This window comes from Alligator mississippiensis, chromosome 11 (assembly GCF_030867095.1).
Source record: "Alligator mississippiensis isolate rAllMis1 chromosome 11, rAllMis1, whole genome shotgun sequence".
NCBI classification, from domain to species: Eukaryota; Metazoa; Chordata; order Crocodylia; family Alligatoridae; genus Alligator; species Alligator mississippiensis.
In genome coordinates, this window is record NC_081834.1 from 2172745 (window position 1) to 2194545 (window position 21801).

At 50.7% G+C, this 21801-nt stretch overlaps 1 protein-coding gene and 1 long non-coding RNA gene across 5 annotated transcripts in view; both read left to right on the top strand.

Annotated features, from left to right (window-relative positions):
- Nucleotides 1-13183, top strand: part of UACA (uveal autoantigen with coiled-coil domains and ankyrin repeats) — a 98507-nt gene extending 85324 nt beyond the window's left edge. For all 4 annotated transcript variants that reach the window (XM_059714508.1, XM_059714509.1, XM_019477714.2 and 1 more), the window contains exons 15-19: nucleotides 1052-1104; nucleotides 3158-5872; nucleotides 7717-7869; nucleotides 9158-9223; nucleotides 10667-13183. In XM_059714508.1, the coding sequence (XP_059570491.1) occupies nucleotides 1052-1104; nucleotides 3158-5872; nucleotides 7717-7869; nucleotides 9158-9223; nucleotides 10667-10738 (3059 nt within the window). In that variant the 3' untranslated portion in view covers nucleotides 10739-13183. The remainder of the gene's footprint in view (nucleotides 1-1051; nucleotides 1105-3157; nucleotides 5873-7716; nucleotides 7870-9157; nucleotides 9224-10666) is intronic.
- A 6096-nt stretch (nucleotides 13184-19279) lies between these two features.
- Nucleotides 19280-21801, top strand: part of LOC132244257 (uncharacterized) — an 88846-nt gene continuing 86324 nt past the window's right edge. Inside the window, exon 1 of the long non-coding RNA XR_009455847.1 lies at nucleotides 19280-19568. This is a non-coding gene — a long non-coding RNA (uncharacterized LOC132244257). The remainder of the gene's footprint in view (nucleotides 19569-21801) is intronic.

Sequence of the window (21801 nt, forward strand, 5' to 3'; positions counted from 1 at the left end):
GAAGCAGCTGTTGTGGTTACAGCCCTAGCCCTGTCCCAGGGTCAGAGTCAGAGCTGTAGCTACTCCCAGCCCCACCACCGCATGCTTCCTTGCTGCTGCTTTCTCCATTGCAACATTAGGAAGGGATGGATTTCAAGAAAGCCCTCCAATAATTAGATTCTAGGCATGGTAAATTATAACATATTTATAAGTTTTCTGTATATGGTATCTAATTATTGGGGGTCATCTTGAATTCATAGTCGCCTTAGATTCCAGTAAATATGGTAATAAGATGGAGGGATAGGATGGGGGGTGGGAAACGCATGCACATGCATATGCCTACACACAAGCAGAGATGGTCTCATGTAGCAGTTGTTCTCCGAAAGGAAATGGCAGCTATATTCTGAATAGAGAGAGGGAAATTTTAGTAGCTTGCATGATGGCATTAGTAAGACCACACAACTCATTGGCCGCTTTCAAGAAATGCTCATTCAGATGAATGGGGGCAGAGAAGGGCTGCTAGGATGATCAGGGGACCCCATCGTGCCGGAGGAGAAAAGACGTGGCTGCTTTAGCTGAGCCAAAACAAGGCTGAGAGAGGATAGGTATCAGTCAGGCAAACAGCAGTAGGGAGAAATCCATTTAAGTTAAATGGCACATGAATAAATGGGTGTAAACTGGTCATGGGTGTAGAACTGTAGGGAAGTAGGGCTGGAAGGGACCTTGCAAGGTCACCTCGTCCACCCCCTTGCTCACACGGGTTCAGTTATCATTGTGATTTCTTAGACTGGTTCAGGGAGCAGATTTTCTCTCGCCTCCGGTCCACGTGGGTTACCTTCTTTGCTGCAGGGGTTCATATCTTCCAAAGGGTGTTGTGTTCAGAATAGTTCAACGGCTGTTTTGACGTTGAACACTTGCGTGCGTCAACCTAATCCCTGATGCAACTCCATTAACAGGCTAGAATTCTACCCCAGGGTGAAGTTCAGCTTTCTTACTCCTATTTGGCTATTTTTAAGTTAATAAAGTACCTTTTTTTTTCTTCTCCCTCCCCGCCTCCTTTTTGGTGAACTAGGGAAGGAAGATATGCTGCATAAACAGGGTCAAGTATTTGCTGCAGAATCACAGGTAACGTTTACTTTTTGAGACCCTACTAACACATTTAGTCGGCTAATGTTTGTGACACATCTGCAGATTCCTAGGTGCACGAGCAGTGCTGGAAGCAGGCACAGTTGTAATACAGAACTGTGGATACAGGAGTGAGCTACGAGACTCCAACTTCTCTGCGTTAATTTTACGACTGCTGATGCCCTCTAGAGTAACTGTGCTGGCATAGCTCGTTAAGCCTGGGCTCCTACTGTTTTAAGAGCAGGGTTTGTTTTTTCCCCAGCTTTATACCAGGATAGGAGGCATTTCCATCCCACTGAAGTACAACCAGTTGCCTTTTTTTTTTTTTTCCCTAATGCTGGTTTGTTAAATTGAGCCGAAGTGGAAGTTAATTTATTGTAAATTAAATTCCAGGGAAAACTAGTTCTTCTGGGGTTCATTCTTCATCCTTCAGCAATCCCTCGCAGTCTTCCGTGATTGTCTCATCTGTGTGTCAGATGGTCCACAGGTGGCAGATGGTGGGATGACCTTCAGGGAAGGTTAGCTGTGAAACCAGTGGGGGTAACTCTGCCGAATAACCAGTTGCAGAGCAAGCAGCGACAGCACCACCGTGATGTGGTGAGGACCACAGATGGCAATGGTTTCCCTCCTGAAAAGCCACATATATCCTTTGATGGTGCTGTGGCATTGCAAATACAGGGTGCCACTATCATAAGCCTGCCCAGCTCCCAGCCATGGATCTACAAGTCCTCAGCCATGGAGCAGGTGGAAAAAGATGTTAGAATCTCAATGGTTGCGAGGGCAGATGTAGGATACAGCAGAACCAGAGCCCCAGTTGTCTTTGTCTCCTTGCTACTGGGTCAGGGTCCCGTTTTGTCAAGAGCCATGTGGAAGCTGATGTGCAGCAGCTGCTGGGGTTCATACTGGCTGATAGCAACATCCGATGGGGTGTCCTTCTCTGGTCCTTCAAAGAAGCGTGATCAGCCCCGAGATGACATGTGCAAGAACATTTCCCATATACTTGAAATACGCCCTTTTTATATTTTCAGAGCATAGTTTGGAGTGGTGGCTCCAAGGAGACCTGCATTGCTGGATAAATGCATGCTTCATTTCTACTTAGTAATTTTTCAGCCCAACAAATTAATTTAGGGAACGATCATAATTCCATTTTTAAATAGACAATTAGCATTGGCTCTGCTGAAGGCCAAAGCAGTGCTCAGGGGACTGGGATAGATAGACCATGGCTTGTCCTTTAATATGACTGCTGTTGATATTGTTAGACTCACTTTAGCATTGTAGCAAAGCTGAATGGCCCCAGCCAGCAGCGTCCCATCACAAGCTGGGCAGGGATGATAAATTGCTGCCTCTGTACCAAGTAAAGTCGCCTGTAAGCAAAGTGTGCTAGGCTGATAGGGGCTAGATGTTTCTATTCAGTGCCTTCTGTTTGGCCTGGCTGACAGTGGTGTGTAGGTGTTCTCATTCCCATAATTGCCATCACAGTTTGCACTGAATTGGGACCTTTTTCAGCCTCCTCAGAAGCTTGGACATGCTGGGGGCAGAAACAGGGGTACCTTTTTTTTTTCAAGGAGTCCCTTGACTGGACAATGGAAGGAAACATGACAGTTTTTTGCTCCTAGTTACTAGGCTTTCCAAGTACAAAATGCAGTTACTTATTTGTCCTATTCCGAGGCGATTGTTCTCGTGCCTTTCATAAGTGCTGGTGTGCATTTAAAAATTTACTAATAAGCAGTTAGAAAATAATAGCTTGCTTTAGGAACTGAACCACTAATTGTCATCAGCTAAAGCAAAAAAATGTGCATATGCTGGAGCTATGCTTAGCAAATCTTATTGGGGTGAGGGGAAGATGTATTTTTGGTTCCTGGTTTAAATTATCCGCATTAGTGGGTTTCCCCACCCTGCTTATAATATAAATTGCTTTTGTAAAAGTGGGGCTCACGGGGGTGAAGATGTTGGGTTTTGGAGTGCTGTATGGACAATTAGAGGGAACAGTGTGATTTTTAAATGAGCAAAGCAGTTTAAGCATATGTCTCTTTCTGTGCCAATTAATTTGCAGACGAGGTCTATGCTGAGGCCACTGGAGCTTTCTCTCCCCAACCAATCCTTCACATCTGAGAACGAAATTCTAAGAAGAGAGCTCGACAACTTGAGAGCTGCCTATGGTGCCGCAAAAGAAGAAACGAGCAGACTTCAGCGAGAGCTGTCTCATAAGGCAGCTGAATGCAAAGCGTTGACACTGGAATACGAGAGAACCAAAGTGGAATCGGACGGGCAGATAAAGCAGTTGGAGGATGCTCTGAAAGACGTGCAGAAGCGAATGTTCGACTCGGAAGGCAAAGTCAAGCAAATGCAAACCCACTTCCTTGTGCTGAAGGATCACTTGACTAACGAAGCCGCTACAGGGAACAGTAAGCTAGTAGAAGAGCTGAAGGATCAGGTGAAAGACATGAAAGCAAAATATGAAGGAGCCTCCGCAGAAGTAGGCAAGCTAAGGAACCAGATCAAGCAGAACGAGCTGCTGGTTGCAGAGTTCAGGCGAGATGAAGGGAGGCTGGTGGAGGAAAACAAGAGGTTGCAGAAGGAGCTTGGTAAGTTTGAGATGGAGCGAGAGAAGAGAGCCAGGAACGTCCTGGAGGCCGAAGGGCAGCTCAAAGACATGGCTGCGAAGCTAGCCCTCTCCGTGCCTGCTGAGAAGTTCGAGGCGATGAAGAGTTCGTTATCAAACGAAGTGAACGAGAAGGCGAAGAAGTTAGCAGAGATGGAAGGAGAGAATGGAAAGCTGCAGGCAGAGTTTTGGCTTTTAAAGAGAGACCTTGAGAGTCAGAAAGTGAAATTGGTTCAGCATGTGAAGCCGGAGGAACACGAACAAATGAGGCGCAGACTTGAGCAAAAAAACGAGGAACTTGGGAAGACCGTTTCCGAAGCGATGTCAAAGAACCAGTCTCTGCAGAAGGAAATGGAGAGGGTTCATGTGGACAACAAGCTGCTGAAGCAGCAACTACAAGCACTAAAAACGGAGATTAAAAGCCAATACGTGCCATTAAAACTGATGGAAGAGGTGAAGAGAGCCAACGAAGTGACTGTGGGTGATCTGACCAAGAAACTTTCTGAAGTCACGCAGAAGTACAGCGAGAACAAAGCAGAAGCGGAGAAGTTGCTGGCAGAAAAGACCAGCTTAAGTCAGAACGTAAGTCACTTCCGGGCTGTGTACCTGTCCCCAGAACAACACGAGAAAGAAATGGCAGCCTTGAAATCCAGCCTAGCTGAAGTGAAGAGGCAGCTTGCCGAGGCTGTTCACAAATGTGACAGCGAGCGAGCAAAAGCGTGCAAGCTGGCATTGGAAAACACCGCTCTGAAAGATGCCATGAGGGATCAGTACGTACCAGTCGCAACACATGAAGAGATTAAAACAATCCTGAACAGCACGTTGGAAAAGACGAACAAGGACCTGTCAGATCTCAAGGGAAAAACCGAAGAGATAAAGCAAGAATTCGTGAGAGTCAATGAAGAGAATGGAACTTTGAAAAACAAGATGAAGCTCCTGCAAACCCAAATCCAGACAGAGTACATCAGTGGAAAAGATCACGAGCGTCAGGTGTCGGGCTTGAACAAAAGCCTGCTCGAGCTTCAGGAAAGCAACGCTGAGCTGATGGCTAAGTATCAGAGAGGCCAAGAGGAGATCTTGCAGTTGCATGCAGAAATTGAAGCCCAGAAGAGAGAGCTCGACACAATCCAAGAATGCATCAAGTCCAAATATGCTCCGCTCTCCTATTTTGAGGAGAAAGAGCAAAACTTTGAAGCTGTGGTGAAAGAGCTAAAAGAGCAGTTGCTAGACCAGACGCAGAAGCGCCAAGAACATGAGGAGGAGACCCGGAGGTGTAAAGAGGAGAATGAAAAGCTAAGGAGTAAGTTTTTGTCCGTACAAAATGACCTGCAACAGAACTATGTTCTGGCTGAGAAATCCCATGAAATGGAAAAAATGTTCACTGCTAAAATGGAAGAGCTGAGCAAGCAGCTGAGAGACTTGCTGCAAAAATACACCGATGTAAAGCAGGAGAAGGACAAGCTGCAAGAGGAGAGCGCGAAGCAGATCTCGGAAGCCCGTGCCATGCAAAGTCGTCTACAGGGCCAGTACGTGCCAGTGAAGGAGTTTGAAGGCTTGAAGGAGAGTCTGGGTCGCGCAGTTGAGGATCTGAAAGAAGACCTCGGTAGAAAGAAGGCAAGTTATGACAGAGAGGTGCAAAAAGTAGCCGAACTGCAGCAGGAGGTAGCAGATCTAAAGAATTCCTCGATACCTTTGGCAGACCACGCGCAAGTGAAGGAAGCGTTGGAGCGAGAAATCTTAGCAATCAAAATGACTTTGAAAGAAAAGGAGGGGGAGAACCAAGGAAAAAGCGAGGAACTCTTGAAACTCCGGTTGGAGATCCAGAGTGCTAAGCAAGCCTTAACAGACCTCGAGAGCAAAGAAGTAGTTGATATGTCGGAGTATAAATCCATGAGAAGTGCTCTAGAGACCCAGATTGCCAACGTGACTGAGAACTTGGCCAGCTTGACTAAGAAATATGAGGAAGCATGCGAAGAAGCCTTGCAAGCCAAGAAGAGTGAGCTGTCTTTGAAAGATGAAAAAGAATTGCTTCAATCCCGGAGTTCCAGCATAGAGCAAGAAATCAAAGACCAGAAAGAGAGATGCGATAAGTCTTTGACGACCATTATTGACTTGCAGAAGAGAATACAGGAGTCTGCAAAGCAAGTGGAAGCAAAAGATAACAAGGTAGGCAGGAGGGGTGAAGTACTGGATGGAAATCTGACGGGCTTTGTCTAGAGCATGCAGGCCAGATGTTCAAATGCAGCTACCCAAGTACCAAAACGCATGCTTTGGGCATCTACATTTGGACCATATTTGCAAAGCTGGGGACTTTGGACTGGGTATTTCATTGGATCATAGAAAATTAGTGTGGGAAGGGAGCTCAGGAGGTCACATCTAGTGCAACCCCCTGCTCCAAGCAGGACCAGCCCCAACTACATCATCCAGCCAAGGCTTTGTCCAGCTGCGTCTTAACCACCTCCAAGGATGGAGACTGCACCACCTCTCTGCATAATCTGTCCCAGTGCTTCGCCACCCTCCTAGTGAGAGTTTTTCCTAATATCCGACCTCAACCTCCCTTGCTGCAGCTTGAGCCCACTGCTCCTTGTCCTGCCATCTGCCCCCACTGAGAACAGCCCAGCTCCCTCCTCTTTGCAGCCCCCCTGCAGGGAGGTGAAGGCTGCTATTCAATCCCCCCTGGGTGCATCCGGATGAACGCAGACATAGTTTCCCAGGGATAAGTATCAGCGGCACACCTTGTACCGCTCCTGCTTGTCCCTGGGGAACACCCATGCCACACATGCTCTGGCGCACGGCAGGTTACCCTGGCTGGGGTAGGGGAGGCTGGGGCCAGCAACTGTGCTTACCTGAGGTCCTGGGAGGCCTCCTGGGGCTGCAGCCATGCAGCTGGAGCATGGCTCCGACCAGCCAGGCTCCGGTTTTGGGTGGCACGCACTGCTGCCACATGTGCCATCCTACTTTCTTTGGCATGTGTTTTTTTTTTTTTTGACCCCGGGATCTCCTGGGGTCAACCCCTCCTGTGCTGCAAGGTAGTAGTGCGAGGAATGCCTGCACACGCAGTGTGATGCCACAGATGGGTTTGTGGCACCATGTAGTACACATCCACGCTTGTCTAGATGGCCTCTCCGTCTTCTCTTTTCTAGACTAAGTAAGCTCAGTTTCCTCAGCCTCTCCTTGTAAGTCAATTCGAGTCCTGTCTAATTTCTCAAACGCTTTAAAATTGTGCTTAACTTACAATGATTCATAACAGAGACCTAGTCAACCACTTCCAAGTTTTCAGAGTCAGTTTGGTGCCATATTCACAGTGGAGAAGCATCAGGTACCTTTCCCCAGCACTTCTTTAATCTGGTAAAATTGCACTTGTTTCATGACTTCTGGTTCCTTTTGGGCATGGCCTTGGCATTCTGGCACTGCCGCCTGCCGGTCGCCAGAAGATACTGACAGCTGATGTGCAATGTCTGACCCTCTTTAAAAAATGCGTTATAAAGTGGAAAGGTGTGTTAAAGAACAGGTTAGGATGGAAGAGTATGGTACTAACTTCACCTGCCAGTATCTTTCAGCATCAGTTCATGCTCTCCAGACAAATGGATGTTGCATCTCTTGCTGGTGCCTAGAGCTGCAGTTAAACGTGTACTCTGCGCTCTCCTCCCTGGAACATGGTTCGGTACATGCTTTAAGAGGCATATTTTCCTACGGGTTGCCCCCTTATGAGTGCTCCTGCACCTGCTGTGGGACCTAGGGGCTGATGTCCCGTGGAAATCTGGGCCTGAGCAGCCCTAGGCTCTGAACTGCTGAAGTTTAACCTCTGTGGTTCAGATTTTAAGGTTTTCCCCATCTTTGAAAGCAGAGAGCAAAGCAACAGAAGCATGTGACTTGTATTCAAAGCATCTAGATTGCTTTCTCGTGGTAAACCTAGTATGGGTTGCCTTTAAAAGTCAAATGATACCTCCACCTGCTGGTGTTAGCCTTTTCGTGACCCTGAAAACTAATGTTCGTGGCTTCTTTTCAAGATAACGGAGCTGCTAAATGATGTGGAGCGGCTGAAGCAGGCTCTGAACGGCCTGTCTCAGCTCACGTACACCAGCGGAGTTTCTTCAAAGAGGCAGAACCAGCAGGTTGAGACGCTCCAGCACCAAGTGAAAACCCTGCAGCAGCAGCTGGCTGTAAGTCACGTGAAACGTAGCTCTGGAGTCCGCTAGCCAGGCGCAGCTTTGGTTGTACGTGGTGCAACATGTGTGTGTGGTCGTGGGTATGGGCAAGAAGTTTTGGTTCTCCTGAGGCAGGGGGACTCAACCTCTGTTCTGAAATTTTGGCGGTACCAACTCTTGCTTCCCTGGTGCCGAATTTTGGGGCCCGTAGGGAGCTTTGTGGGTCGGATAGCATGCTACACAGGTGTGTCTCGAGGCCTGATCTGGGCACGCAGGAGCCGACTAGAGGTAGCACGGGCCCGATTCCTGCAGCTCGGGGCTAAGGAAGCAGGCTGTGAGCATGCACAGAGCTCTGGGAGGCGGTATGAGGCCGGATCCGGCCTGTGGAGCATCCCTGAGCCGCTCTGGCCCGTGTCAGTAAAAGGCTGACTGCCCCGTCTGAAGGAAAAGAACGGCATTGTTTGAACTCCGCTTTCTCTGTGAATGACTGTCTTGGAAGAGACCCCTTGCATTTGCTCCCTTGTCCCCATGTGGAATTTGCAGCGTCTTTCAGAGAGCGTGTCCAGGGGAAGCGGATGGGGAAAAATGATTAATCGAGGCAGAGACCCTTTGCTCTTACCACGTCCTCCCGTTAGTATCCTCCAAAAATAATGCAACCGCTGCAGTAATTCCTGACAAACAGTTACCCACGGTGCTTTCTGAAACACCCAGAGGTAGTTCCTGCCCCAGGGATTTGCTGATCTAATGTCTCACACCTGCAAATACTTTTGAGCGTGTTGCTGACCTCTGTGAAGAGTCGAACTGGAGTGGGGCTATTCGTTGTAGCAAATGCCCGGGTGAACCTCTTTTTTTTTTTTTCCCCCCATGTTGGTCGTCCTGCTTGTTTTGTGGAACCGCTCATGGGAAAAATCACTCTTGTCACCCGTGTGACTCACCTGCATAAATCTGCACAGAACTGGGCCAGGTTCTCAGTGGCAGGATTGATGCTTACAGTGAGGAAATGAGCTTGGGGCTCCCACACAGAGCCAGCACCTGGGCTCGATACTGAATCAGCACATCTTTTTCTGATTAGGCTTGGTTCCAGGCAAAACACTTTGTCAAGATGGAAGCAAAGGTGTAAGCCTCTGTCATTCGGTTAATGGCAGGGGGAAGGGAGCGCAGCCATTGGGAACACTAATCTTGAAATTTCAAATGAACCCATGGTGACGCCAGCAAAGCCAGGCCAGTTATGCGAAGAAGGGACGTTGGAAATGTGCGCGACTCATTTGTCTCTTCTGTTGCCCTCTCCGTCTTCTATCTACAGGATGCTAAAAGACAGCACCAAGAGGTGATTGCAGTTTATCGGACCCATCTTCTCAGTGCTGTGCAGGTGTGTGAGCTGGTCTGACATGTTTGAGTCCGGCCCTTTTCCCCATCCCTGCCCCCAAAGAATTCTCTATTTAAAAGCCTGTCTACACAATGATTAATGCCTTGCATTAGAGCCTCCAGTCTGCCTTTTAAAAAATTACAGACAAGACAACACCCCCCTTTTATCACCAAAAGGAAAGTGAGAAGCAAAACAGCAACACAGCAGGTTTAAATTTAGTGTCGTCTTAATCTGCTTTTCACTTTTTGGAGGCAGCTTGATATAATATACAGGGGTGACCCAGTTTGAAGTTGTGGTCTCCGATGATGATGGAAGTCTGTTAACATACTCCACGTCCCAAATATTTCTGGAAAGGAGTAAACTTGAAAGCTTCCAACGTTCACTTTTCTTGAATGGGAAATGCGAGTTTGTGCAGAGAGAAGCATGCTTTCCCTGGGGGTACTCACTGAGCACGCTAATAGGATTTGGCTAAGAAGGTTAATAAGGTGTGAAGTTTCAGACCCTCAAATATAAAATTATAGAATCGTAGAAAATTTGGCTTGGAAGGGACTGCAGGAGGTCACATCTAGTGTAACCCCCTGCTCCAAGCAGGACCAGCCCCAACCAACTACATCATCCCAGCCAAGGCTTTATCTGCCTGGACCTAAAACACCTCCAAGGATGGAGACTCCACCACCTCTCTGGGGAGCCTGGTCCAGTGCTTCACTATGCTCCTAATGAGAGAGTTTTTCCTAATATCCAACCTCAACTTCCCTTGCTGCAGCTGGAGCCCATTGCTCCTTGTTCTGTCATCTGCCCCCACTGAGACCAGCCCCACTCCATCCTCTTTGCAGCCCCCCTGCAGGGAGGTGAAGGCTGCTATTTAATCCCCCTCGGTCTTCTCTTCTCCAGACTCAATAAGCCCAGTTCCCTCGGCCTCTCCTTACCAGTCATGTGCCCCAGTCCCCAACCATTTTCACTGGACTTTCTCCAACGTGTCCACATCCTTTCTACACTGGGGGGCCCACAGCTGGACACAGGACTCCAGATGTGGCCTCCCCAGTGCTGAATAGAGGGGGAGAATCACTGCCCTCGATCTGCTGGCAACGCTCCTACTGATGCAGCCCAGGATGCTGTTGGCCTTCTTGGCAACAAGGGCACACTGCTGGCCCATATTCAGCTTAAATCTATATGGGTCATCGTGACTGGGTCTGTCAAACTACAGGAAACAATTAGGATGTTTGGAGGGTGAATAGCAGCTCCTCTGAATAGGCACGGGGTTTCTAAATGGGAAGCTCACAACAGTGCTAGAGAGCTAGAAGCCAGTAGGTTGCATTTGGCAACTCCTTGTCCCATCGGCGGTGACTTACAATGCAAAGATTGCATATTCGGTTTGGGAGGGCAGGAGCCTCTTGTTGCCAGAGTCCTGAACGGTGCAGTCCTTTGTTTTTTTTGTGTCCGCTCCAGGGTCACATGGATGAAGACGTCCAAGCCGCGTTGCTTCAGATCATCCGCATGAGACAGGGGCTTGTATGCTAGTGTGCTCAGTGCTGCACCTCTGCAACGCCCAGCTGCTGCATCCAGGGAGAGCGCTGTGATTACCGGAGTGTTAACCTTCGCGAGCTTTATCTGATTGTGATGTTCTTAACTGTAAAAAACCCCCCCAAAAAACAAAACAAAAAACCCCCCTAAGAAATATTTATTCCAAGTAGGAAGCAGATGTGAGGTGGCTGGAATCCATTTACTCCTTGTAAAATAGAACAATAGGATAAATGAAGTTCAAATCAGACGCTTCAGATACGTGGACTCTAAATGTATTTTACAATTGGTGTATGAGCTGGCAGTCAAAATGATGACATGGCAAGTAGTTTTTTTTAATGTCGGATTGACCACTCTAAAACCCGCATCCCAAAACTTCAGCTTGATCCTATTGTTAATTGACAAAGTGTGAATGAAGATCTAAGGCTAAACTGAAGTGACCTTGGCTGAAATACTGTGGCTATTTGTGTTTTTCTTCTTGTTAAAAAGTGTGTTTTCTTTTTCTTTTTTTGCCGGTCATATTAATTGACCAAGACTAGTTTCAGTGCGGTGTGTCGACTACATAACAAGACTGATGGTGTCAAAGTCTACATGGTAACTTGGCTGGCCAAGTTGCATTTGCTATTTAAGTAATTTTTAAGACTTGGTGCCTTTTTGCTTTTTACTAGAGGTACAAAGACCAAGTTTTTTCCTATCAAACATTAACTTGTATGACTTTTTTTTACAAGAGCTATTTTTTCATTAATGCTTTATAACTCTGATTCCTAGGCTAAGCAACAGCAAGACTGGAGTAGATCACAATGGTAGATCAGCGTTGCAGCCTCAAATGCTGCAGTGAGATTTGTATGTTTTTATAATCATTTCATACTTCAGCATGCATAAGATGGACGTAGACCAGGCATGGGCAAAGCCTGGCCCGCAGGCCGGATTGGACCTGCAGCGGACTCCATTTCCCAGCATCCCCTGCTTGTGTCGCTGCAGCCAGTTTCCATGGAGACCCCAGCTGCAGTGATGCCAGGCTGGGGTTTCCATGGAGACCGGCTCCAGCAGCGCTGGCAGGGAGCTGCTCCGGGGCCGGGGCTGGGATCTTGCAGCTCTGCCTCGGGTCTGGCCCATGCTGTCAGCGCCGCAAGATCCCAGCCCCAGTACAGCTCCCTGCCCAGTGCCAGCGCTGCTGGGAAACCGGCTGCAGCGACGTGGGCAGGGGCTGCCGGAAAAACAGAGTCTGCCACGGACCCAGCCTGGCCCGCAGGCCGGATGTTGCTCACCCCTAACGTAGACTAACTGGATAAGTTTGTCCCTCAATACTTCAAGTGTCACATGGTCAGCCCTTTTCTAGCAAAGTTTTAAGATGTCTGGTTTTTATTAACCGTGTAAATTATGGACTGTAATCAATTCTTGATTATTTATGGGGAAGCTGCAAATAGTAACATTCATACCATAAGAAATCTAACTGGTTTGGGATTTACATGTTAAGCAAGGTGGGGCTTCATCTTTCAGTGCAATAATACCAAAGGATAAAGCATCTAAATGCAAGTTTAGCAAAAGAAAAATCCAGCAGTTGGGAACGGTTTAAAGGAAAATGTCAGTGAAACGCACGGCTATTTACAAAGAAGGGTGTCGTCGTTTTCCATGGCTTACCTGACCCTATACGTTCGACATATTGCATATGATGCTCCTCACTACATGAGTCGTCTCGTTAGCTTCAAATTATTCTGTCATTAGCATTTTAGCCTGTAACTCGCGAGCAGGCACCTGGCATCCTGATGTAGAACAAGACAAAATTTGGCTTTTCTGGGGGAGAGGGTTGGGAAATAGGAAACTTGAGGTTGTAAAGTAAGCGTGTGTGTGTGTAGGAGATCTAACTGATGTAGAACAAGACACAATTTGTCTTTGTGGGGGGAAATAGGAAATCTGAGGTTGTAAAGTGTGTGTGTGTGCATGATCTGACTTCTGTTCACAAGGCAAGGTTAATTTTTGCAACTTTCAAGTTTTTCTATTTTCCAGCAGAGTCCTTTGTCCATGCTCTGAGTCTGGGTCTCTTGCTCTGGGGCCTGGCTTGTATCGCTGAAATGAAAGCCTGGCGAAGGAGATAAAGAGGCATTGAGGTGCATTTGTAGAACAAGCTGCTTTGACAATCCATTTTTAAGGTTGAATAAGTACTTCGCTGTGGTGTGACATCTGATCCACGGCTGCTTTCCTTTAATTTCCAGGGGGAATCCCATAGGAAGCATCAATTCACCAAGTGTACTTTTAGTTCCTAGTTAAATTCTTTCCTAATCTCACTACTTGAAGCTCTGTCTGGAGAGAAACTGATTGTTATACTAATGCTGGCATATTTTGCTATTGTATTTGTCCTTACAGGGGGGGCGGGGGATTTTTATGTATTTTTAAAAAATTTCTCCCATATTACATATCAATAAAGTGGTTTTTGTCTCCTTGTAATGATGATGGTACCAACGGGAAAGAAGTGTATTACCTTGCCTGTTGACAAGTTTGTCCATGGGTAGCAGAGAGTATTAGCCTTCCTTTTTGGCTCTGTACAATAATTGATATGCAATAGTCAAGACTTCTGCTTGGGAACAGCAACTTGGGGAGTTTTCAGGACTTGTGAAAGGCATAAGTCCTGGATGAAGAAGTTTGCCCCTCTGAAATCCTATAGGCTGGCCCATCACTATCAATCTCTGAGCACTTCCAAACTGAGCGTTTAATTCAGTTTGTCTGTCAGTACAGCCAAAAAAAAGGAGAATGCATCAGCTGTGGAGGGGCAGGGGTCAACTTCACATCCAAATGTCTCTCTCGCCTCTCGGAGGGAACCAAGCATCCTTGGGATGTTCGCTCACAAGCACTGCCAACGTTTACTGGAGTTGAACTGGTGACCCTGAAAGGGAAAGGCCGAATCTGTAGCTGCATCTGAGTTTCTCTAGCATAAATATGTCTGTGAAGCAGGGGAGCGCGGTAAGATTGGGAGAGGGATGGGAAGCATACATTGAGTCTTATGAAATCCTGCATTAAACAGTCCCTGGGATGACGACTCTTCCCTTGGGGACCTCATGGAAGTTAGTGTCTTAGAGCAAGAGTTTGCAACTGTCCTGCAAGCAGTTTGCTCGGTGTACCATAAGTATCGGCCCCCAGTAGTCAGTACCAGACCTTTGCAGGTGCTTTCCTCGATTGACTTGCCAGGAAATTCTCAGTACATTTGAGCTACAAGCATCCTGTCTACTGGAGATTGCAACCAAAGCCCTTTGGAGCAGCCTTTGTATTCATTAGGCAAAATAACTCCTTTCTGAATTTCCCCGGGAGGAACATTATCTTTTCTAGCATCTTTTTTTTAAATAAGTGATTTTGTGACTCTTGCACTCAGTGGAAATTTGCTCGAGAGCAGCCTGCTCCTTCAACATGTTTCTTCTGTCCCACCTTTGAAGTGTGCGCTAACGTGGGGGTCCGGCAGTGCCGGCAGCATCCGCTTGAACGCCGGTCATGCAGGAACGTCAAGACCCGTGTGCGAGGGGCTGTTGTAGAGCCTGACAACTTAACCAGGTTCAAAAGAGGATTAGAGAGGGACCCATCGGTGGATATTGAACACAGCTGCTGCCTCCAGATGAGGACTTCCTACACCTGCAAACGCTGGGGGCGGAGAAGGAAGAGGGACAAGGGACAGGTCCTGCATAAATATTCTTCCCCGTGGCACTCATCCTGCCACGCTGAGCGATGGGACACGGGGCCGAGCCGGCATGTGGCATCTCTTGCGTTCTGCAGGTGCTGCGCGGTAGGGCAGGATGGCACCTTGGGGACCGACTGGTTCAGAGAAGCTTTTGTAGACAGCAGGCAGGTTCATCAGAGCCTTTACCCAGAGAGGTGGTGCAGTCTCCATCCTGGAAGTGTTTAAGACAAAGCCTTGGCTGGGATGCTGGAGTCGGGGCTGGTCCTGCTTGGAGCAGGGGGCTGCACTAGATGTGACCTCCTGACTCCCCTCCAACCTGAATTTTGTATGAGTTCATCAGATGCCTCTGAAGTTGGCAGCTACCTACAGCAGCTCCTGCCTCTCTTGAGCCAGTCAGTCTCTAAGGTGCTGCCCTGCCCTGCCTCCATCCTGACGGCAGAGTAACGCGGCTACCTGCTCTCCGTTTCACGGGGTTAGCTATCGCCCGTGCCCCTTACCCAGTGCTTGAGACGCCCCTAGAGCAGGATGCAGGACACATCCCTCTCGTCACCAACGACAGCGACGCTCCCTCCCGCTCGATGCCCTCGCCTCCGCTCCATGCGCTCATGCTCCTTCTTGCTCTTCCCTTTCCCTCGAGCTCTTCCATCCCTGGCTGGAGGGGGTCGCTCCAGCCGTGTCTAGTCCGCAGGTGAGAGCACTCCCCTGAGCAGCGGCAGATGCGGGTTCGAATCCCCCCCAGCCTGGGAGGCCCAGGTCTCCCATTCCCTGGGTGCAGGGTCTAGCCATAGTTCGCTGTGTGAAGAGAGCAGGATCATTGCCTCCTGTGGGCTCCTCTTTGGACACAAAGGGCTGCCCTAAGGTATCACGTAGGCGCTGACGCCCGGGATTGGCTCTCAGTGCCCCGCAGGTGCCTAAATCCAAGAGACAGACCCTTCCCTTCAGCATTTCCTGTTGGCTTCTCCCTCCCCTTCCCAAGCTCCTGCCGTCTTCTGCATTTCCAAGTGCTTCTCTCATTCCTGCTCGCAGGGTAGCACGGTGCTGAGGCACAGGTGCTCTTCTGGAAACAGAAGCAAGGTCCTTAAAACAACCGAGATTTCAATGTAGCCTGGGGGAGGACACTTGAATGCAGTTGCAAGTGGGTGCTCTGGGTCGTCTCGCATCATCGCTACTGGGTTTTCCTGTGGGTCGGTGTCGGCATTGAACGGCTCTTCTGCAGGATGCTGCTTTGCAAGAAATCCAGCTCTTTTCAGGAGACTTGAATTCGAACGTTGGACGTTATTTCAGTCATGTGGAAAACAGATCTCCAGGCACGAGCCTGTTCCAGCGGAGACTTCACCGGCCTGGTGTATCCGCTCCCGGGCTCGAGTGACTCGTGAAGGTGGCAATAAAATCTGGATTGCATCTATTTATCAACAGGGCTCTCGCCGCAGCGGTAATGCAAATGTTTAGCATAATCAAGCGTGTGGCATCACCTACATGGCAAAGGACGTTTTCATTATTTATGCCTCCAGGAACAAACAGCGATGATAAATGAAAGCAGAGCTGCAAGGTCACAAAACATGTCAGCTCTAAATGAAATGCGTCTGACGGGTGCCTCGCAGGAGAGATTGGGATCCGTTCCACGAAACAGCAAAGCAACATCAATAAAGTGCAACTTATAATTGATTGGTGGTGCCATCTTGCCATGCTCCACGGCCAGTCTCGATGTGGCATATAAGGGTGGGGTGTTTGGGGTGTTTTTCGGTGGGTAGCTGGCCTGAGAGCCTCTCTGATTCTGGAAAGTTGATAGAGGTTATTGCCTCCTTAATAATTTAATGCTTGCATTGCTCTGCCAGCTCAGAAAATTAACTTTTAATAGAAAAATGGATATAGTTGAGGCACGGCTATTACATCAGATGGATTTTACATTAAGTGAAAAAGATGTTGAGCATTTAGGGCCCATTAAGCTGTAGGGTTTCTTTCTTATTGGAATCGCGGGCTTCCAAGCCAGCAGTCTGCTGTGAAGAGTATTTATTTTTACTTTCCCAGAGCATGTTATATGATGGGAAAGGCGCACGTTTTCAGAGAAAATAGGGCATGAAAATGTGATTTTTCCCCCCCCCCCCCCACGTTGCGAACAGCTAGTTTTATTTCATAATAATTAGTTTTACACCTCGTTAAGTAATAGGTTTTCTTATATGCTGGTAGGATACAGTGGAGAGCACTGCAAAATGATCTGCAGGATATCGAGGCAGGGTGCATTATAAGCTAATGGGGCCGTTTCGCTGCAGGGAAGCATCCTTTGGTAGCTCCTACTGCACTGAGGGTCACGCATGATTTTCAGGTTTGGGGAAGTGCGAGCTTTACGCTTGAATCTGCAATCAGCTGCTAGCACGGGCCGGAGGTCGGAGACAGGGAGACCACGCGGTGTTGTCTTGGTGAATGGGGTCACCAACCCTTGCAGTGCTCAGGAAGCCCCTTGCTCTTCAGGTAGCTAATTCCCGACGACAAGAATCCTTCCTTGGGTAGAGACCTATAAAAAGGGACCCCTTTTTCGATTGCAGAAGGGCTCGTAGCTTGGGCTGAGAGATGTGGGATCTGCAACAGACGTTTGCTCAGGGACCGCTGTACTGGCGGGGAGGGGAAGACTAGCTGGCATCTCTTGCCAAGGGCGAGATGGGATCCCCAAGGGAAGGGGTGCAGACCCAACAGAGAAACCCCAGGTGTGGGAAGCAGGGGCAACATGGGTGTGTGTTCGTGTTCCCCTTTGGGGTTAGATATCTGGGGAACGGTAAACCCACCCCTGGCCTGATGCAACCAGGAGGGGAGCTGCCACTTTGAAGAGACGGGTGCGTGATCTCCATCGAATGCTGCGGGTCTGCCTTTGACCTGGAAAACGAGCCTGTGCCTGAGCTATCCCTGCAAGGAGCATTGCCGGAGGTGGCGAAACGGGTGGCGAAGCATAATAGTGAATGCACGGAGCAATGTCTTGGAGCCTGGAGAGTCTTAAAAAGTGCCTGCTGCCAGCAGCTTCTTCCCTGCCCAGACATGAAATCTGAAGCTGCCTTTATTCACTATCTGTCCCCTCTCCCATCCCCTCCAACCGACAGTGTCTTTTTTCATTATCTCCTGTCTGGAAAGAGCCCTGGGGTCGCGTTGCCCGTGGTGGCCCATGGGGTAGTTGCATCCCCTGCGGTGCAGTTCATGCTGGTCTCTCCTAGATAAGAGTCCAGCCCGTTGAACTTCCACCCTCGAATATGCATTGGGGGCAGAGGGGGGAAATAGCACATCTTATGGGAACGGGGAAAAAAACCAACCTGCTCTTGATGTGCCAAGCCACGAGACCTCGAACAATCCCAGCCATGAATCCTGCAGGGAGATGGAGGGATTTCAGGGGAAATGATGAAAGGAGCAAAGGTTTTGCAGCTGGTGCACGTTAACACTGCTGTAGAGGGAAAGCCCAGACCCCACCGGAGTAGTGGGACTTCTCCCCTAGGGCCAAGATCCTGCCCCATGGCTCTATTTCAGCATCGGGCAGTTGTTTCTCCCAGTTGCAGTGCCAAGCAGCCGCTCAGGCTGCTGCACCTCGTGTGTTTTGCAGCCTGGCACTGGGCACGACTCCGAGCTTGGCCTGGGGGCAACTCTGGTGAGATTGGGGAGAGGGAAACTGGGGGTCTGCCTCCCCTCTGCTTTAGCTCTGTCCTTGCAGCTGAGCCAGAGGTGACGGCTGGTGCCGTTGCACTCCCGCTGCGTGCAGCATGTCTCATTCTTGCTGCCCAAAGTGTGCATGAAAGCAACCCCCACGGCTTTGTGTGCTGCTCCTTTCCCAGCTCTTCTGCCTGGAGTCCCGGCTTGGTGCATGTGTCACCTGTATGTGACCACTCCTAACAACCCATAAGACCTGGCACGTCCTGGATCAAATCAGTGGTCCCTTGTGCCCAGTCTCCTAGGTGACCCCGTTATAGTTTCATGGGTGGGGCCTTTTTCCCACGAGTCCCTGAAGTGGCAAATAGGGAGAGTGAACAGGGCAGGACTGGGTTTTTTCCCCCCATTTCTCTCCGTTGCAGCCTCCACCACTGGAGGTCTAGGAAGGCCTGATGCCCCTCACTCCCCTGCTCCAGAGCCCCTAATGCACCTGGTCTCCAAGCTCGTGTTCAGCCCCTCCTTGATCCTGGCTAAACTCCACTTCTAGCACAGCTGGTGGCAACGAGTCCCATCTTTTAATAACACACTTGGTGAAAAACAACTTTTTGGTATTCATTTTAAATGGACTGCCTACCTGTTTCGTGTGACCCCTGGTTCTTGTCCGGTGACAGAGAGTCCATAATAAATCCCTAGTGATTTTATCTTTGCTATTTAGTATGGTGTAAACCCTTCTCATGTGCCCCCCCAAGCATCTCTCTTTTAAACGGAGCAGGCCTGGCCTCTTCAGTCTCTTCCCATAGGGAATCCCCTCCATACTGGCCTCTGGCTGCAGGCGACCACCTATAGGCCTGGCAGTAGCTGCCTTAGGGGAGGGCAAACCAGGCCCCTAAATTTTGCAACAATTTTTTGGTGGGGAGGGTAAGGTTATTTAAAACTTTGCTCTTTCTTCAACTTACAAATAAGTTTCATGGATAGGGCAAAGTAAAGTTGAAATTGAAAATGTCCAACTTGCTTATAGGTCCTCACAATTAAGCCTCTAAAGGGGTCCCAGATGACCCTACAGCCACCACCGGCCCTGGACAAAGGCCCCGAGTCCTGACAGCAGCCACCAGCACGTTGCTCTGTGTTGAGGGCAGGTAGAAGAGCTTGTCTGCACTCACCTGCCCAGCAGCGGGTTAACGAGGGTTGAGGACCCAATTAGCCCCGACCTGTCACAGCTGTCCAAGCTGGAGCTGGCTGCTGCAAGGGGAAGAGGTATTGCTTTTCCCCCCGGGGGAAGTGCAGTAGCAGCTGTGGCCTGGAGGCTGCGAGGTGCCAGGGTGGGAGCCTCTCTGCAGCCTGGGAGTGTGAGCAGCTGCTTGCTTGTTTGAAGACTGATGCCAGGGGGGAAAGGCAGGGACCTGCTGGCCTGTTCGGAGCTCCTTGTTTGCTGTTGCTTTGGGACTTGGACTCCCCTGCCGAGGTGGGAGAGCATCTGGGCTGGAGAAGGGCCATGCCAGATCCCGGGTGAAGCAGCAGCCGGCCTGCAGAGACCCAAGGCGGGTGAGTACTGCCTTGCTGGGGAGCTGCAGAGAAGCCTCTGCCTTGATGTGAAAGCTGCTTTGCTGCTCAGTCGTGGGGCCTTTGCAATGTGGATTTGCAAGGCCCTTTGCAAGGGGAGAGGTCAGGTTCGAGGAGCAATGCCAAGCCAGAGAGAGCCCGGGGCAGGATATATTTCTTCCAGGACCATGAAAGCATGGCTGGCATCGTCCTCCCAGAGCCTACCTGGTGAGAAGGCGCTTGCTGCCAGATAGCAGACAGGATCACTGCTCTGAACACGGTTCATGATGCTGGGATGGAAACAAGGGTGCCTTGATCCCAGGCTGGGAAAGCACAGGCCAGGCAGGGATCGTGTGTGGCTATTACTAGCTGCCTGGGGCATGGCGTGTCTGGTGCACTGGGGAGCTGGGCGTGAAAAGAAGTGAGGGTGCAAAGCAAAGGGGCCTTACTCCGACCCAGTCAAACCTGTGCTGCAGCCTCTGCAAGGCTCTGGAGGCTGGTTCCTCATGCTTGCCATCCTTCACTGGGTCTCCTGCTGGTACAAGAAGGACCCAGCATCGGGGTGCTCTGCCCGGGGTCCCTGGCTGCATGGGGTGCGCAGTGCAAGCCCACGGCTGTGGGGGTTCACGCGCCTGCATCCTCCTGGGGTGCTGGATGCACTCCTCGACAGCTTTGCTGCGGGTCTGGATTGGTGCTGCACTGGGCTCGCTGGTTCATGCTGGTTTGTGACCAGGGCTCGGCTCCTGAGGGAGCTGGAAGTACGAAAGGGGGGTCCCGGGGCGCGGGCAGCAGGGGAAGCTGGCAAGGGCTTGCTGGAGCTTTGCTGCGGGGTCCCCGCACCCCAGGCTGTCCCGGCGGCTGGAGGGATGTGAGGGGGGCTGTCGGCTCCACTGGGCTGATGGTAGGGCTGGCAACGAGGGGGTACTGGGGACTATTTGGAGAGCTGGAGGAGTGGCGACAGGGCTTGATGGGCGTCCTAGCCTTGGGGGGTAGATGGGGACATTGGGGTCAAGGCCGATGAGAAGGGAAGCAGGTCTTTTAAGTCATGGGCCTGGGAGGAACTGGTTCCAGCTGATAACTGAGGGGTCCCTGGGCCGGTGTGGGATGTGCCTGGTGTCCCTGAGCAGAGCCTAGCCCTCGCCCCATTAGGGGCAAGCCCTGGGTGCCCCAGTATGAGCAGGGCCCCAAGCAGCACTGGTCCCGGGGGTGAGTTTCACCAGGCTCCCTGCAGCAACTTCGAATGGAGCAGCCCGGGCCATGGGGCAAGGTGGCATTTCGTGGCTTAAAACCGGCCGTGCCAGCAGGATCCGTGGCCCTGGGGGATGCTTCCTCTCTCCGCGCATGTGTGCTAGTTGCCTCCATCCAAAGGCTGCTCAGCCAAGCACGGGAGCCAGCGCCGGGGCTGCCCAGAGCAGAGCGGGACCATGGAGAGGCTGAGCAGGTGCGAGCCCCCGGTGCCTGCCCTCCCTGCGTTTGGCGGAGCTGTGATGAAGAGCTTCTGGGGTCACCTCTGCAGCGTCTCCGCGTGCAAGGGCTGGGATGGCCGGGGATGCCTTGCAAAGTCAACGGCACGGAGCAAATACCCCAGCCTGTTCCCACCATGCACCGGGGCTTGGACAATGCCAGCGATGGTGACCTGCGGGAACGTCTGCACAGGGGTTTGCACGGGCAGGGCCAGCGAATGCCGGGGGCTGCCTGGACCGGTCTGTTGGTGGCTTGGGGAATTAGCAGTAGCTTCCCCTTGACTTCAGTGCAACTCCTGGGGACCCCCGTATTGCTGCACCCCAGTTTAACCAGGGGCTTCACCGAGGAGGCAGCCTCTCTTGGACTCAGGTGGGCAATCATTTGGGCCGAAGGGCCACTTAAGGAGCTTCGGTGAGCTCTTGTGGGTGCAGGGTGGTGCTGATCTGGCACGGCAGGGACGCGGGGAATTGGTCCTATCTGGCCTCGGACCATCTGCCTTGCACCCATTGTCAGGGGGTCCCGATGGAGCGGGCAGCGGGGTCTCCCATGATCCTGGCCCTGGCCGCTGGTCTCATTCTTGGATGCTGCTCCCTGCCTGCCCGTGGCCCCATCCCATCCATCCAATCGAGCGCACCCCAAATGCTGGGGTGTCGGGCTGGTCCCCAGAGACTCCCCCGACCGCCCGCGCTGTCCGGCGGTGCATGCGGGGCGCTCTGGCAGCAGCAGCCGTGCAGAGACTCGGCCCCCACAGTGCCCCGCCGCGCGCCGGGGG